The following is a 14,882-nucleotide window of genomic DNA, read 5'->3' as shown; positions in this document are numbered from 1 at the left end:
TTATCGATTCTAAACTGATTATCGATACTAAACTGATTATCGATTATCAATTCTAAACCGATAAAATGATTATTGATGCATCTCGATTTTTAAAACATTTGAGTTTGCTACTCAGAGTCTCAAATCACTTCCTACTTTGTGTTTGATAATTAAAGAAAATCAACAGATGAATTACCTTCTCTATTTTTTTATTAGAGAAAAAGCTTTTCCTTGTCACAATTATGACTTTCTATGAACAATGCAATAATCGATGCTGCTTGCATTTCAACACAAAACGGATGTGTAAAAAAAAATAGAGACAGAATCGTTCTAGAGAGAATCGAGAGAAATCGAAGAATCGATTTTTTTCCCCACCCCTAGTACACACAACCCATGGCCAGCACTGGGGAGGTACTTTGGAATGGCATGCCTTCTCTGTCCAAGGTCGGACCCTTTGGCAAAGTGAGGAGCTCATATCTGATTCTGAGCACATTCATCAGGAGATGCAGCAGTTCTATTTGGGAACATATAACTCTTCTTCAACATGTAAGAGCAGCCTTTGCCATCTATATTGTAAGCACAAAAGCAGTAGAAAAGATTAGTAGTGTAACGTAAATCTGTGTAGTAGGCTTATGTTATTGGTAGGAAATACTGTGCACTTTCATTCATAGCTAGTGGAATGTTAGAATCATTTTGAATATTGTAAGCCTACTGATATTTTGAAAAACATTATGTTCTGAAAAGGCAGATACATGGCATAAATGGCAATATACACTGGGATTGTGGGTAATGTAGTCTATGGTGGGACTACACCTACAGCAATATACACTGGGATTGTGGGTAATGTAGTCTATGGTGGGACTACACCTACAGCAATATACACTGGGATTGTGTTGTGTGTGTAGGCTAGCTAAGTAATAGGCCTATACTACTTACAACTGCACCACTACACTAAGCCCCTATGGCAGTGGTTCTTAACCTGGGTTCGATCGAACCCCAGGGGTTCGTTGAGTCACTCTCAGGGGTTCGGCAGGGGTCAAGACACACACAGTATAGCCCGGTTCACACTAGCAATGTCGGGTCGTTTTTATATATACCTATGTTTTGAAGAAATCATATTTTATTTTTCCAATTACGAAGGGTTCGGTGAATGCACTGATGAAGCTCGCAGGGTTCAGTACCTCCAATAAGGTTAAGAACCACTGCCCTATGGGATTCTTTTATCATTTATTCAATTATAAAACATCCGCTCCATTTCATTTAAAAAAGCACCAAAATCACTGTTGGAAGTAAATACCAAAAGATCATTAAAAAAAGGAAATCGTGAAAAAGGCTCTTAGTACAGTGGAACCCTCATATCCGCTGATTCGGTAATGACAGATGAATTTTTTTGTCCGAACATCTTAAGCGGAACTTAAAAAACAATAAAAAATACTCTCTGAGTAGCCTTTCCACACCGTCGTACTTAATATGTGACTCGTGTGTTTAAGCACATCTCATTTCTCGTGTGTGTCTCATCTATGGGTTTCGCTACTTGTGAATCATTTGAATCATTTGCCTTCACTAACATAAACCAGAATAGACAGAATAGCCACCTGTTTACATTTCATATAGAAACACCCTGAATTAACATCCAAGAGGGCTGATTTACAGCTGGGGAGTGTGTGTTTATGTGCGTGTTTGTGTGGGTGTTTATGTGCGTGTGTGTTGGTGTGTGTGAGGCGAGCGAGAGAGAGAGAGGGGAGGGGGGCGGGGGGGAGTGAGTGATGAGGAAAACAACTAGCCAATCCAAACAGCCATCATATGAGAACACCGAATGACAATATCAAGGATTAGTCTGGAATCATGGAATCCTGACACTGGTGTTCATTCAAGGAACTGCATAGGGAAACTCCCCTCTCTGTCACTCCACTCTGTCACACCACTCTGGCGTGTCTCTTCCTTAGTGTGTTGGAGTGGACTGAGCACTGGGTGTGGGTGCTGTAATCTTGACACTGAGCATGGAGCTGATGTGAGGCCAGATATGGTCCGTGTCTGTGTCTGAGAACGTGTGCAGGATGCCTTTGGACCTAGGATACATAAGGATTATCATCAGCTTCATTAGGAAAGCAATTGCAATGTGGAAATAATAGTCTGAAGAGTCTAAACCTGGAGCAAATGAAAAAAACAAACAGATGTAGAGTTAATTAGAAGTCCAAAGTCAAAAGAAGCAGAGAAGAGAACTTTCACACACTTGTACAGATCTATAACGGGCTTGGCCACATCTTTGTAGTGCCGTAGTCTGGCCACCAAAGCCTCTGCTTTGTCATCTTCATGTTGAATTAAAGGCTCGCCAGTGATGTCATCCACACCCTGAGCAGACAAGAGAAGTTTCAAAAGCTTGTGATTTCTTGATAGAGAGAGAGAGAGAGAGAGAGAGAGAAAGAGATAGAGAGAGAGAGAGAGAGTGAGAGAGAGAGAGAGAGAGAGAGAGAGAGAGAGAGAGAGACATCATTCAGTGACACCACGCCATCTCATCAACATGGCTGCCATGATGGGTAAGTGCATAAAAAGTGACAGATCAGACTCAGTTCTCACCATGCCAAATACACGTATGGAGACAACCATGAGGACATGTGGCTTCAAAGTGTTGAGTGCATGGCAATGGTGGAGTGGTGGAGGTAAATGCATTTGAAACCGCTCAATGGCTCAATGGCAGCATTGGTGATTTCCTCAAATATTTTAAAAGGACAACTAACCTCCTTTTTAGCATAAACAAAAATCAAAGTTTGACTAAGTTGTGCCCAAACATTAACTTCTGGTATGCTGCGCCAAGGTCGTGTCTGGCCCTGCCTACCCTACGCTTAGAACAACACAAAGGCCCTCTCTCACCTTTACACGAGGAGGGTTGAATACCAGGTTGTAAACTCGGCCACTGGCCGGGTGTATCCAGCGATGTCTCAGTCTCTCCTTCAGAGTCTCAAATGGGACGTTCAGACTGATGACCACGTCCAGGTCACAGGCACTGTTCAAGACCTGAGCCTGAGCCAGAGTCCTGGGGAAGCCTGACACAACGGAATCTATATGACTCATGTTCATACAGAAAGTACCCACCTCAGTTGAGATTTGCATGTCTAATTGGATCACATATGCATTGGCCTGAGAAAAAGTCAGAGCTAATTTAAATTCAAATCCATTTAAATTTAAGTTACAAATGATAACTATGAAAGCAGAAGCAGTAATTAAGAACTAGCCTCTGTAAAATGGCTATACTGTATTTTCTATGTTAATAGATATGTAGACCACCTTGGCAGATTGACAGATGACAGACTGCAAGAGGCCATCAGATTTTACAATCTGGTGCTGATAACACAAAAGCAAAATGCTGTTGTCAATAATGAGAAAGCTGATAAACATCAGAAGAAAACAAGGGAAAGTCTGTGTGTGAATCACAGCTGCAAATGTAGATACACCACTTTCGATTTTACATCTTTTTTGGCATAAACCCATTTGACTTCACTTGTAGAAGTGTCCAAAGCTGAGAGAAAGGGACCTGCAGTCTGACTAGTTCAGGCTGCTTTTCAGGAGCAACCCAGTAGCTTTTGCATACGTGACAAAACATGACTTATCCGGCACTGTCTCAACATGTTTTGTATGCCGGTCGCATGTCAGTCTCAGAGTAATAATCAACTTGTGGTAAAAGTTTCTCTTGAGTTTCCCTTCAAACAAAAGCCACTGACTTTTGCAAAATGTCAACCTTCATAGGTTTCAAATACTATACTGCTGATTCTAAAACAGCTGCTTTTGGGGTAAACAGCGTAGAGTATAATGAAGGTCGATCTAAATTGTGGAGACTGGATGATTTCAAAAGTAAAAAAGTAAGTACTGGCACTTTCCCCTGTGCACTCACCACTGGGGGAGTCTGAGTCATACTATGGGCTGGCTTTGAACAGTCTCTGTTTAAACACACAAACAACTTCCTTTAAAGTGGATGATGCATAGCTAGCATTATTTTATTTCAGTGCTAAGACCTATGAACTACTAGTGCCTTATAAATAATTGTACGTTCATAATAAACATGCAGATGCTCATGTATGATGTTGTGAGCTATCCATTCAAAAGTCAGTTCGCCCTGACTAGACTTACATGGGAGGTTTCAATCAGAGAAAGAATGCATAGTACAGCAAAAACCATGAAAATCCTTGTAAAGACTTCTTGAAAGATATATTTACACAAGGCGTACCATCCAACAGCCAGCTGTGTCTGGCTATCTCCTCTAGTCTAGGTAGCAGAAGCCGTGTCATCACATGATCCGGTACCAGGAGGCCCTTCTTAATGTAGGTCTTAGCCAGCTTGCCAGCCTCTGCAAGAACATGCATTTTACCAGGCAGACGAGATGGACAACACAGTAAAAGTAAGAAAGCACACATTCTATACAATACAATATAATATAGCACTGCATAGGCTATACATAATATTATCATTAGTGCAATTTGTGTTGGGCTTTAATCGGACCAATGACTTTGGCACATGGGTCACTGTGAGATAAAGGCCTTTTATAAATTCTTCCACTAGAAGAATTGACAAATGAAACTCACCAGTAATCTGGTTAACAAAGATCAGAAGTAAATGATCATGACTGACTAGACAAGAGAAGAGACAAGTGGAGGGCTGGCCATTAAAGAGAATAGTGGTTGCAAAAAGTGAGGGGATATCTGGAGATGCTCTTTGGTGAAAGCCACATCAAACAGATTATACATTCACTGTCAAGTTTGGAAATCTGTTGAGTCTGTTTATTTGAAGGTGCTGCTAGACATCACTTGGAAAGATACAATCATTCATTCATTAAATGTCAGGTGCTTGGCAATGTCTAGAGTATCCCTATACATGGAATATTAAACCTGAAGGTTATTCTTCAAACATGTGTTCCATGTGTTCTCTTCTAAGATGTTCTAAACAGTAAGTGAATATATTTTCTTGGCAGTAGCGAAAACGGATGCCAAATCCAATGAATAAGAAACCCCAGGTGGCATGGCAGAAAAGTGCGACACTGCTTCGTGCAGTGCAAGAGCACTGTGCCAGCGTGGAAGCGACTCCTCTTTCCTTTTTACCTTACATGAACTTTCAGGCCAGCAAACACATTACTGCTATGTGGTCAAATGGTAGTTTTCCAGCACAAAACTGCGTTTTCAGACTCAAGCGGATATCACGAAAAGAGGTACAGATATAGCAATCGACGAAAACGGTTGGTCAAACCAATTCCACCGGTTATAGCCTATACTCACCAGTTCTAGCATCAATGTTCTCTCGTAAAAAGTCACCGCTGGACAGATGTTGTAGACCAAAAGTGCGCGCAATTCTCTCGGAGATGGTGCCTTTTCCTGAGCCGGGAGGGCCCATGATAACGGCACGGAATATTCTAGCCATTTCTCAGAGCAGCTTTGCACCCTACTGCAAATAACGGTCGAAGTGACTCCTGTAAAAAATAAACAAATGAAACGCTGCAAACGACTTAATAGTCATGCATATATCTGCAAAAGAATAGCCATCTCGTCACTCCTATTTACATTGCTTCAGTAAACTGAGGGACAACTTTAAAGGGGAGTTGCTTTGCAGGACAACTCACCCACGTAAACAGAATTAAATTGCAGAAACGTTTTGGCAAAGATTATTCCAATATGGAAACTCATGTAATGGTCTGGTAGGGCAAATGGTCTCGAGTCCACTCACTTGCGAAAAGTTGCTCTCCAAAGACTTTTTAAAGGGAAAGCACCAGCCTAACGCGATTGTTGGTGTTTTATGCAGCCTAAATTGTGCGCGTGTAGCTATTTTCTCTGTGCCCTAACATCAGAAAAGCTTGCACTCCACCCACATATTGTCGATTGAGTTTTCTCTTTGAGGTGTGTGCGTGCCTTTTCTCAACAAATGAATGGAGGAGAAGCTCCTACGCCCTATTCCAATGCGCCTCCCAGCACATCATGACAAAATGCAAAGTACCAGCGCACCACCAGTAGAGAATAAGGAAGTATGGTAGTTGTAGTTTTCTATGAAAACTCTATTTTTCTATTTCTATTTTTTTCTATTTTCTATTTTTTCCGCTTGTCTCAATTTTGCCCACAGTTGGGCCACATTGTCTACACGAAATGCAATTAGTGGAAATATGAATTGCCACTTTGAGTAGCCATATTTACAGCTATGTTTGAAGTTCCATCTGTAACAGTAATTTCTACTTTTCTCAAATAGAGTGCCCATAGATCAGAGTTATTCGATCAATATTTTGCCTATAAACTATGTGTACAAGAATGCATTTTGGAAGTATGAATTAGGTTATATAATATATAACAGTTAACTTAACAGAGTGATGCACAACTGATGCATTACATGTGCACAGCCTAATAGTATACTGGCTTCGTATTTGCTTTAGTTTATCTATCACAGAGAGTTTGCAATAAGCCACTAATTATAGCATGGTAGGCTTTCTATTTTAGGGCATAGTGAGTGGCTATGCAATAAATTAGGATGGCATGGCAGCTTTGCCATGTAACCAGTAGCTATAGATGGGTGAAGGCTAATTTTCTATTTTCCAATATAGCCTAAGCAACATAAAGTCTCTAAACTATTAAGGCATGACACATTTTGAGACAACAGGTTTGTTGTCCTAAAGTACGCTGTTCACACTTGTTGAGAGCAGCGATTGGAAGGCGTTTCAGATATCATTAATATAATTCTAGCCTTTAAACCAACTAGCATTACTTCAACGTGTAATTGCTACACGCAAGTTACTTGTTGCAAGCCTAAACGGTGGCGTCAGAGCTTTAAACATGTTAAATGCAGTGCGCATCGTTGCACTGTCCTGATCCGTCTAGAAAACCAGATTAAGGAGTGTGAAAATACTTTCTGCATTTAAAGACTTATTGCGAACAAAATTAATGATTTCTAGAGCTTGGGACCCGGAAGCCTGTTATTTTATTTTGTCACATGGCTCTGAGATTTCAATAACAACAAAAAATGGCGACAATCACACGTTGTTCGATATGGGCTTGCTGCGTCATAAAAAATATTCATGTAAACACCTGGGATATACACACAATTACATGTAAGTATGACTTGCACATAACTGATAATAGTTCAAGTATTCTGTAATGTTTTTAGCGAATATTTATTTTGTCATAGTAAGACGTGGTAGCGTATTTGTTTTTGACTTGAAAGGGGTGTGTGCGGTGCTGGGCGTTAGCATTCCCCTCAGTAACGACTTAGAAGAAATGCAATGAATTCTTCAACAGTCAGTCGTTGAATGTATATGTGTGAGATTCGAAGTCATTCGACCACTATTGTCAACAATTCTGATGAGCAAATTGAGGTATTTGTAGACTGCAGCTGTGTGAACTTCTGCATTATTTATAACCATCAGTTACCAAACAACGGCGTGCTATCAAACATGTTTTTATTATTAAAACATTGTGTTTATCGCTTTATGTATCGTTCGTGTAGCTCCCAGTTTTGTGCCGTAAATGCAACTGTTGTGACATTAGCCCATGTTTTCTTATAATTGAACAGCGTGTGCATGCGTTTTGCCTGGATACAGGCGCGTATTTCTTGAATATGATTTCGGAAACAATGTGCAAGGAGCGCTTTTGTGACAAGTTGTTCATTTGTCTAGTGTAAGTAAAACTAGTGCGTCACGCATATGTTATTTCATAAATCATTGTGTCGGGCATTCCTCGCTTGCCTTTGATAGCGAGTAGAGAGAGCTAATCGAGTTGTTTACAAGAAACGATTTGCACGGAGGGCGGGGAGCTTTTGGGAGGAGTCCCGATGGTTGAGCTACGCGACTGGACTTCTAGAGAAACATCTAGCTCCGAGGGCGGAGTCACATGAACCACAACAAGTCTGACGTAAGCGTGATGGTACGTATGAATAATGAATAAGGCTGCAAAATAAATAAAACTTGGCAATATACTCAAAGTGGACTACGAACATTCCCGACTAAAATAAATGGTAGGGTTAAATGACTCAGCCACCAGGCTTTTTTGATACATTTACTGTGTTCAACAAGTATAAAAAAAGAATTAAATTGGATAGGCTACCTAAATCTATTAAAATGTGTGTATTTTGCGTTATCAACAGAACACGTTGGGCACATTTTCTCCAACTAATTTGCAGTATTTGCTGTACGTCCAGAATCACTTTGTGGGGTGCTGTCTCCTCCTAGTGCCTCACTTGTTCTCTACTCAAAGGAGGGCTAGAGATCCTCTCAGCTGTCCGTCTCTGCTTGATGTGACAGGCTGCCCTGGTTCAGTTATCAGAGTGCTGATGCTGTCCATCTTAAAGGTACAGTACTGTGATAACTGAAGGATGGCAGCCATCTTGACACCACTGATTCAACATGACCTATGGAGGCCCCTCTCTCACAGCTGGGCAAGAAAGGACGGTTTGTCACACTCTGCATGATTTTGTCTTTTGTATTTTGAACAGTTTTAATAAAAAGTCAAGAAGCTCATAACCTGCTTGATGTTGTTTCAGAAGTTATTTGAGCAATAAGATCTTCATATGAGTCATTACATGGGACATTTAGCATAGGATGCTAAAACAATGCACACGCAAAAAGTTATGTGCTACATTATTAAGATACAGGATAAATTAATTAAATAATTAAAGTGATTAGTGTTGTATAACAGTGTTGGCAGAATTGTATATCAGCTCTACACCAGACTTTCAAAGTTAATACATTAATACAGTATAGTGGTCATTGAAGCCATAGCCATAATTGTTTTAGGATGTTTTTCATAATTTAACTATGCATAGGGAATTTCCCTAAGTGCTTATTCTCATGTAGAGCTGTTCAGGTTTAACCGATGGTCTTTTGATGCTCTCCCACTCTTTCCAAAATTTCAGTTTGAGGCCATGTTTTTGCATCAGTGGTACAACAGTTTGATAAAATGTTTCAAATCAGGTCATTGAAAATAATTGTCAAATACTGATACAAAACAAAAATATTCTCACTAACAACAAAAGTAGCAAAATTGTGTTATTACATGTAACTACTATGTCTTTATTTGTCAAAATCTTCTTTGTATACTCAACAAAGACACTGTTTTAAATCAAATGACTGACATAGTCTTAATCACCAAATGACCACTATGACCAGTACTAGCCCTCCAAAAAATTGACAAACATCATCAAAAAAAATATGTGTATAATGGTGTTGTGTAAATCTGTTTAAAGACATTTACATTTACATTTAGTCATTTAGCAGACACTTTTTTTCCAAAGCGACGTACAAGGGAGAGAATAGTCAAGCTACGAGCAATAGAACCTGGTTTAACAATAAATACTACTTGTAACAATAAATACTACTAGATAGAAAGACAACGTTGTAATATTTAATACCAATAGAAAAAGAGATTTTAGGTGATTTCCATTTAGATAGAATACTTTTAAAGCTTTATCTTTCAGATATTGATTTATACTCGGAGGTGCAGACTGTTCCATCACACCACATTGTATGAAACTGCAGCCCACAGTTCCTGGCAAGTACAGTGCTTTTAACTCATCTGGTGGGTTGGACGGGAAGTCCCTCCCTCTGGGGCTCAATAAACTGCCTGTTCTTAAAGACCCCATGCACACTCTGCTTTGGACCAGCAGATATAGTTGTTGTGATGGATGAAAGTATTTGTTGTTTCACAGTGAAAATGTGGATTTTGTTAGTCTTATTATTTATTTGATTATATATTAAATCATTTAAATCGTTGATGGTAGTAGTGTTATAAGAAGATTACTTAGACAATATGTTTAAAATGTGTTTCAATGTATATTTGAATGATTTTTGTAAAAATCAAAAGCCCAGCACAGACACAATCCTATTTTAGAATGGTAAATGGTTGCACTTACAAGAAAGACAGAATTGTCTCTACCAGTTCTGTCAAAGGAAGAGTTAACGAGTCCTGTAATACATTATGGGTGGCAATGGGTGTTTTCCAAAATAATGCAAATCTCCACTCTCTCTGTTCTAGAAAACTGAATTGCAGAAATCAATGTGCTGTGCACAAAGCAGTGTCATCACAACAACTGGAGTCTTTAATAAGAATAGGCGTAGGCTACAACATTTTTTGGGGAAATCATCTGCCAAGGCAACAGCTTTTCTTATGAAAACTTTTCTCTCACACAAGCCAGGTCCCCATCTTTCAATTGTATGTTCGAATGATTCATTCTTCTCTACAAATATCTTCCAAAAGGAGAGAGAGCATTGCAATTTTCGGTCAGTTGATGGCTAGATCTCCACCTTATATTATAAGTATCTTGAAAACAGGTAGTTTTCATTGTCAACTCAGATTTTAATTGTCTGCAATGACACATCCTTCTTAATATGCTCAAATAAGTTTTGGTCAAGACTTAGTTACATTTTAAAATTAAAATGTCAGAGTGAGTAAGCATTTAGGTCAGGTAGGACCTGTAAGTTCTCCCATTCAATTTGTACTGTAAATAGTGTGGAGGTGATTTGCATTTACTTTTACTAGTTATATCTTTATACTATATAAAAAAAGAATATAACCTGTTGTTTTGCCACTAATGCTAAATAGCCTGCACCAATAGACAGAAACAGTTTTGCCTTTGTAAATTCAGAAACCTTCAAAACCTTAGGCTGGTTATTCAGTATTCAACTCTAACATTCAGTATTCAAGAAAGTAGCCTACTTTTTTGAAAGTTTTAACCAATGTTATCGTGGTCTCAACAACCCAACAACACTACATGTACTGTATGTGCATCCTTTGTAGGTAACCTACGGGGTTAAAAGCACATTTGACTGAAAGAGTGAGGAACCAATCAGCGACGCCGCAAGAGCCTCACTGCAGACGTGTTTTCGGGAATCTGCCTGGTCTTGGTGGTTTGAGAGGAAAGGCGTCAGAGACTATTAGGTCCTAGTGGCTGAAATACTTCCAGCTAAAACGGACTCGTAACATTCTTTTGCTTTCCTTATTGGGACACATCTGCTCAATGTTTAATTCATTATCCTAAACTAATTCGTCTCGATTTAATTATCCGGGGTTCTAGTAACGTTAACCAGTTACGCCAAACAATCGTGGAAGAGATATGAAATGAACGCGTATATACGGAAGTAACTAGCTAACGTTACCTACATAGCTAGCTAGCTTCTCTTGAGAGGTAAGTGGATAACTTGGTTTATTCTCCTAAGGTAAAGAAATCCCCATATGAGAGTTACTGTTAGCCAGGTAGATAGCTGCTAGTAACCAGTCTGCTACGTTAGCCTGCTTTTGGAAGAAAGGCTACCATAAGATGCTACGTATGTGAACAGAACAGAATGAAACAGGGGTATGCTTGTCAGAAAGTCATAGCTAGGTTTTTTCCAAGATGAAGCTTTGAAAGTGTGACAGCTCGGCATTCGGGATGTGGTGGGTCGTTTCGTGTATCGTAGCTAACGTTAACCAACATCAAGCTTGGCAATGCTTAACGTTACAACTTAATGCGCCGGTTGTGGTACTGTAGACATTATGGAAATATCTTTACTGTGGTGTCTACGGCCAAGTTAGCAAATTATTGATAAGTTGGTGCCGATGGGAGTCGTTCAGTATATGACGGCCATGGTCAACAGCAATGGTCAGACTATTTAATTTACAGTTACCCCCATTTACATCTAGCACGTTATGCTATGCTATTTATTTATTTATTTGTATTTGTTTTACAAGATTAGTTTTTGCAAATGAATCAGTTTACCTCTAGCCAGCAATATGTTGACACTGGACAGTTAAGAATTGAAGTGGTAAGTCCTCCCGTTAGTTGATAACGTGGCATGACTGGTTTTAACGTTAGTTCGTACGTTAATTAAACGTTAGAGAGGTATCTAGCCTGACAACCCTGGCGCAATCAAAAGTTTCTTAGCGTTATATTTTTCTTAGCGCAAAAGCTTATGTCAGCAAGGGGAAACCATGTCACCATTTTCTTAGTTATGCAATTTTCATTCATTACCCGTGTTTTGGATTATTTGTTATTTGTTAATCTGCAAATTATGATACAAATAGGCTGATGTGAAATATGCTCTGATAAGATATTTCGTTGTCTTCAATACTGGGCATTGTTAAAGGATGTCTCAAAAGAACAGCAGCTTTTAAATCCTTTCGGACATACATTTTAAGCTAGTAAGATTGCAGTCTTTCTCATTGATGTTACTTTACATAAAACACAAATATTTAGAAATATGACTTTGACGACTTCCTTTTAAAGTGAAGGTGTTACTGTTAATCTTATTTAAAGTAGGCTACGCTACAGGTTAGGCATCTTCATTAGATGAATGTTTGACTTTGCTTTAGTAACATTCTTAACCTTGTTTCATGCGTGTTCTCTGTTCCCATCCATCCATTGTTGTTGTGTTGTATTTTTTTTACTTCGTGATTTTTTTTTTTTCGCAAAGTAGGGTGTTTCTCTATACAAGTGCAGTCATTTCTACTTCTTCCCCTTCTTCATCTTCTTCTGGTTGTTGTTGTTGCTGCTGCTGCTGTTGTTGTACTTGTTTTTGTTACTTCCTTCTCTTGTCTAATCTAAATGTGCTTTAAGTGTTCATTCCCTGCATGTGTTTTATTCTACAATAAATGTATTTATTTTTTATAAATGTAACCACCTTCACAATTGGAATTTTGCACATTCTCTGCTTGTGCTCTGCTTGTTTAGCTAAGTTGTTTGGCGCATGCTTCTCCTATCAGCAAACTTGACAGCAGAAAGTTATTAAAAGGGAGAATCACCTATCACACACGAAACACGTCTTTTTTTGGAAACATTATTTAAATTACATGATGATTTGATGTATGACTGATTTGGTTGGGAACAATGGCCCTCATTCTCGAACATTTTCTGAAGTTTCTTCTGAAATGTTTCTTACGGGCTTCGGAAAAACAACGTAAGCAAAAGACATCCGCCAAATTCATGCACGCTTGAAAATGCGGTCCTACGCAGCAGAAGTTTTCTGGGCTGTGCTCCCCCGGAAGAGTTTTCTTAAATTGAAAGCGCGTTCTCGTGCTCCTGAATTTGCATACATACACGCCCTGCCAGCTCCTTATAAGGGCACGCAACCGTAGTGACGTGTGCAGTCGGAATCGCCCGAATCTACACGAAAGCAACTCGTAAACGAGTCATGTCAAAGCGGTTTCGTGTACATTACATTTAGTCATTTAGCAGACACTTTTGTCCAAAGCGACGTACAAGGGATAGAACAGTCAAGCTACGAGCAATAGAGACCTAGTGTAACAATAAATACTACTTTACATAAGAAATAGAAAAACGAAATAGGAAATAAAAACGAAGTGCAGGAATGTAACTGCTATAAGTGCAAGTTAAGCACTAGTCGAAGTGCCAGTTAGGAAGGGAGGTGCTCTCTGAAGAGTTGGGTCTTCAAAAGCTTCTTAAAGGTAGAGAGGGACGCGCCTGCTCTGGTAGTGCTAGGCAGTTCGTTCCACCAACGTGGAACTACTTGAAAATTCTGGATTGCCGTACTTGCACAGACGGCAGTGCCAAACGACGCTCACTAGACGAGCGCAGCATTCCGGTGTAGTCCTTTTATTTATTTTATGACATCACGGTGCCTCGTAGAATCATGACTATAGGCCTACATGTGAAACGTAATTGTTAATGATACTTTAATCCGAGGATCTGTAGAGTTGATGTGAACGCAATCACCAACGATTTCTCACAAATCCATTAACACGGAGAGTTTTCTTAAATGCGATTCCTCAAAAAACCACAAGATGGCCCACGGGGCCATCTTGTGGTTTTTTAAGGAATCGCATTTGAGAAAACTCTGGCCGAGTTACGACTGCTATTTCGAGTTCGGAAAGTCTTCTGAAGTTCAGAGCAAATCCCAGATGAGAAAACTTTCATGAATGCCGAATGTTGTCCTAAATCCAATTCCTCTTAAATTCCTCTTAAATTCCTCTTAAATTCTTCTTAACTGCGTTCGAGAATGAGGCCCAATGAGTCTTTCAAACAGGTCTTCCTCAAGAGCACACGCAATAGGCTATAAATGGAATGGTTGACTTTAGTAGAAGACGGTGAATTAATAATAATAATAATAATAATAATAATTAATTTTATTTGTAACACACTCTTCATTCAGAAGAATCTCAGAGTGCCAGTGAATTCTGACCATGACAGCTGGTCTTGTGTTTGAATTCTGTTTGGATTAGCCTACATGTACGAATACATTTTTACCGTCTATGGGTGGCTACATTTAGAATACTAACTGGTTTATTCAGATTCTTCAAACTGGAATGCTTTTTTTTCAGCTAACAGAGAACTAGCATCCAATTTTCTTTCCTGGTCTGTCTTTGGGACCCACAATTTCCCATGGTCATTAAGCAGCAACTAAAATGTTATAAACATTAAATCATAAATTAAACATAATATAGACATAAACTGAGCCAATTGTATCCCTCCATTTATAGCAAATTAGCCAAAGTCTGACATCAGATATATTTCAAATAGTAGTAAAAAACTTTTGACCACTCGGCTGAGTTGTCTGGGGATTATTTGGTTCACCGGCCCAATTTAATGATTCCAATTTAAAGTTATATTATTCATCAAATTAGCTTGTGTGTTTGATTAATGCCTGTTCTTTTTTGTAAACAAAATTAATTCTAGTTTCATGTTACTTCACCTTGTGAGTTTCAGTTGATAGGATCTTAATCATGAGCACATACATGTTGATTTCATTCCCACACACAAAACTGCATGTGACCATAGCTACATGCATCTCATAGAAGCATCTCAATTCCATAGTAACCGCACATTACATGACAACCAGCAATATACCTACAGGAATTAGGCCTAACCAAACGCTTTACCTTTCTAACAGAATTATGAATGCTAACACAAAACACATTCTAACGCACAGTCAGAATGATTACATGACCTGCTTT

General features: G+C 39.1%; 2 protein-coding genes across 5 annotated transcripts in view; one reads left to right on the top strand and one right to left on the bottom strand.

Annotated features, from left to right (window-relative positions):
* Positions 1-1,187: 1,187 nt before the first annotated feature.
* ak4 (adenylate kinase 4) lies at positions 1,188-6,613 on the bottom strand. 2 transcript variants are annotated; one of them, XM_012842198.3, is made up of 6 exons: positions 5,689-6,613; positions 5,244-5,434; positions 4,202-4,321; positions 2,851-3,023; positions 2,213-2,331; positions 1,188-2,048 (listed from the first exon to the last, which is right to left on the bottom strand). In XM_012842198.3, exons 2-6 carry the CDS (start codon positions 5,383-5,385, stop codon positions 1,922-1,924), a joined length of 681 nt encoding a protein of 226 aa, XP_012697652.2. In that variant the 5' UTR covers positions 5,386-5,434; positions 5,689-6,613; the 3' UTR covers positions 1,188-1,921. The 2 variants fall into 2 exon arrangements, with proteins under 2 accessions (XP_012697652.2, XP_031430867.1); XM_031575007.1 differs by lacking the exon at positions 5,689-6,613 and adding an exon at positions 5,585-5,677.
* Positions 6,614-6,806: 193 nt separating this feature from the next.
* The window catches only part of jak1 (Janus kinase 1), a 50,340-nt gene continuing 42,264 nt past the window's right edge, over positions 6,807-14,882 (top strand). Inside the window, exon 1 of one of the 3 annotated variants that reach the window (XM_031575005.2) lies at positions 6,807-7,054. In XM_031575005.2, the coding sequence (XP_031430865.1) occupies positions 6,888-7,054 (167 nt within the window). In that variant the 5' untranslated portion in view covers positions 6,807-6,887. The other 2 variants (XM_012842240.3, XM_031575006.2) reach the window with 2 other exon arrangements.

Source organism: Clupea harengus, chromosome 10 (genome assembly GCF_900700415.2).
Source record: "Clupea harengus chromosome 10, Ch_v2.0.2, whole genome shotgun sequence".
Classification (NCBI taxonomy): Eukaryota; Metazoa; Chordata; class Actinopteri; order Clupeiformes; family Clupeidae; genus Clupea; species Clupea harengus.
This window is presented reverse-complemented; position numbering and strand designations above follow the sequence as displayed.

Excerpts from the sequence above, each read along its gene's own strand:
- ak4 (XM_012842198.3), bottom strand. The coding sequence starts at position 5,385 with ATGGCTAGAATATTCCGTGCCGTTATCATGGGCCCTCCCGGCTCAGGA. Across the intron at positions 4,322-5,243 it reads GAACATTGATGCTAGAACTG|AGGCTGGCAAGCTGGCTAAG; the intron begins GTGAGTATAGGC and ends ATGTTCTTGCAG. Across the intron at positions 3,024-4,201 it reads ACACAGCTGGCTGTTGGATG|GCTTCCCCAGGACTCTGGCT; the intron begins GTACGCCTTGTG and ends CCGTTGTGTCAG.